Raw genomic sequence first — 2,500 nt, 5'->3', positions numbered from 1 at the left:
TTCAGCCTCTTGAATGCCTTTTACTATCAGTCTCTCTTCCGTCTTGCCCATCATGAGCATAGTCAAGTCCTCATAAATGTTTGTCGAACTCCGATCTGGAGCCAGAATTTCACGTACAGTTAGTAGTTTCATAGTTAACGGGACGTTCAGTTCATTCTTTTCTGTGTTCAAGTTCTCAAGATTAGTGAGAATGTTATTTCTCATTTCGCTCCTACGAAGCGGATCGTGGACATTCTCAGACAAGGCATTTTCAACATATACAGCACAGTCTTCCTTGCTTATACCTTTCATCTCAACAACCAGTACCCTCTTTTTAGTCTGCATAAGCTGGGTTAGTTCCTTCAGACATCCTGGCCTTGTAGATATGATAATGCGCATGTTCGTCATGTTGAGAAGATCAACAACAAGTTTTTTCGATTTTTTATTCACTTCATCATAGCCATCCAGAAGGAAGACTGCAGGGAATGTCATGAAAAGCTCCTGAAAATATTCTGTCTTGACTCCTGATTCTTGTAAGGTCTTCGGAAATAGGTTCTTCAGCATGTCCCTCAAACTGCAGACATTAGAGCCTCGAAGCTGGAAGAACACCAGATGTGAAATGTCCTGAAGCCCGGTGATTTGTGAAGGGTTTTCCACCCAGCTCTGGATCATGAATTTCATAAGGGATGTTTTCCCCATGCCTCCTTCTCCTGAAATAATCAGGACCTCGGGCTGGTGACCATCTCTACGTCTCACCTGAAGCAAGTCCTTGTGGGATATGATTCGAGGTTGTTGCTGTGCTGGCAAGGGCCATATCATGTCCTCCTTGACGATCAGGCTGGTAAAGCTTAACCTTGGGCGCATTTTCAGTTCTAGGCAGAGCCACAGTGCGAGAGTGACATCCCACAGATGAGGGTAAAGGTCGTGCAGCTCTTGGCGACTGTCCTCTTTCACCTTTTCCATGATGGTTTCACGGAAGACCCTAATTTCGTCTTGGAGTTGCGGTAATAAGGCAAAGTCTTGCGGATCCAATGGCTCTCGGACCTTCATCATCAGACGTCTAAAGTTACTGTTGACTGTCAGCATCACGTTGCGGGCGTTATGGAGACGCTTCCCTGCAAAAGTGCAAGCCGTCTGGAGGATCTTCCACAATAGATGTTTCAGCCATTGCAGTTTCTCTTCAACCCTCTTGTCAGACATTTGCTGAACAACCTTTTTGTGAGAAATATCATTACGCTGTTCTTTCAGGATGTAAATGAGATGCTCCAGTCTCTCCCCAGTTCCAGGTGAGGTCCAGACTCGGGAATTGGGTTCTTCCAGCCCACAAAAGTTTTGCAGAATGGCATAGAGAAGAGAAATGTCATAGTCCTTAAAGGCAGCGTCCACGTCCACAATAGGAGAAACCTCAGATTCCAGTAACTTCCGTTGTTCATTATTGAAAATGTCTTTGTATTTCTTATTAGAGCGGTTTAGACTTTTGAAATATGATCTGACACTTTTTTTCCCTCCCTTGTAAGTCCACTTCACTACCTCCACCAATACGCGCTGGCCCTCTGTGTTCACCGCTACCTGATATCGAAAACCATTCACTATGTCTCTTGTTAACTGCATCGTCTAGCTGTGCGGTGCTGCCAAGATATATGTGTTGGAAGTTCCAGGTAGTTTCTTTAGGTTCTCTTTATAAAGCTGCCCACAAGATCACGTTGTAGCGTAGCCAGCCGTTTTCTTGGTCATCGCTAACTTCTGCAAGGAGAGTGTCAAAATTATTTAATATGAATAATACGGATTTATATATTGGAAAGTGGTAAAACGCTGATCCAACATATGGAAAACATGGGAATCCAAATACCTTTAAACCCAAAGTCTGTCAGGATTTTCCAACCCTCAAGCTCTGAAGCAGTGATCTGATTCATTGGTGGGTCATAGACGCCAAGCAGGTTAGGTAGAACACGACTGGAAAAGGAAAAACGATCCTAAACTGCTTGGTACACATTATCAAACACGCTAATTCCGATACTTTTGTTACTTTATCCCCCCCTTCTCTCTCTCTCTCTCTCTCTCTCTCTCTCTCTCTCTCTATATATATATATATATATATATATATATATATATATATATATATATATATATATATAAAACAAGACACGCAAGAGAGAGAGGGAAATAGATACAGAAGTGAGTGAGAGAGGGAGAGAGAGATCCAGTTTTAAATTTGATGGTTAGTGGACCACGCTAATATGGGAATGCCAACCTGTGGCCTGAATATAGATTGAATAAAGCCCCTTGAATACTTTGATACAATTACCATCTTAATGCTGTCATTGTTTTTTTTTTTTTTTTTTTTTTTTTTTTTTTTTTGTCACGCTCTGACTTTGTCTCTCTGACTTCTGGGAACATGTACCTCCAGCTCCATACTAAGTAATTTTCTCCCCTCCATCCTTCCCTGAGAACTGATATTCAGTGTTTTGTAGGGTATGACATCGGTCAGAAAATCCAGATTATTAATTCTATTACTGAATGC

The 2,500-nt window shown here is 42.0% G+C and overlaps 1 protein-coding gene across 2 annotated transcripts in view; it reads right to left on the bottom strand.

Moving 5' to 3' along the window:
• LOC122254603 (uncharacterized) overlaps positions 1-2,500 on the bottom strand; it is a 9,026-nt gene that overhangs the window by 1,726 nt on the left and 4,800 nt on the right. The window contains exon 2 of one of the 2 annotated variants that reach the window (XM_043018365.2): positions 1-1,722. This exon is cut by the window's left edge and continues 1,726 nt beyond it. In XM_043018365.2, coding sequence (XP_042874299.2) covers positions 1-1,590 — 1,590 coding nt within the window. In that variant the 5' untranslated portion in view covers positions 1,591-1,722. Of the gene's footprint in view, positions 1,723-1,828; positions 1,933-2,500 lie in introns of those variants that run through there. The other variant, XR_015190702.1, reaches the window with a different exon arrangement.

This window comes from Penaeus japonicus, unplaced genomic scaffold (genome assembly GCF_977035675.1).
Source record: "Penaeus japonicus unplaced genomic scaffold, GWHDUDI00000001_assembly GWHDUDI00000039, whole genome shotgun sequence".
Taxonomy (NCBI): Eukaryota; Metazoa; Arthropoda; class Malacostraca; order Decapoda; family Penaeidae; genus Penaeus; species Penaeus japonicus.
Note: the sequence above shows the minus strand (reverse complement) of the source record. Positions and strands in the feature narration are given on the sequence as shown.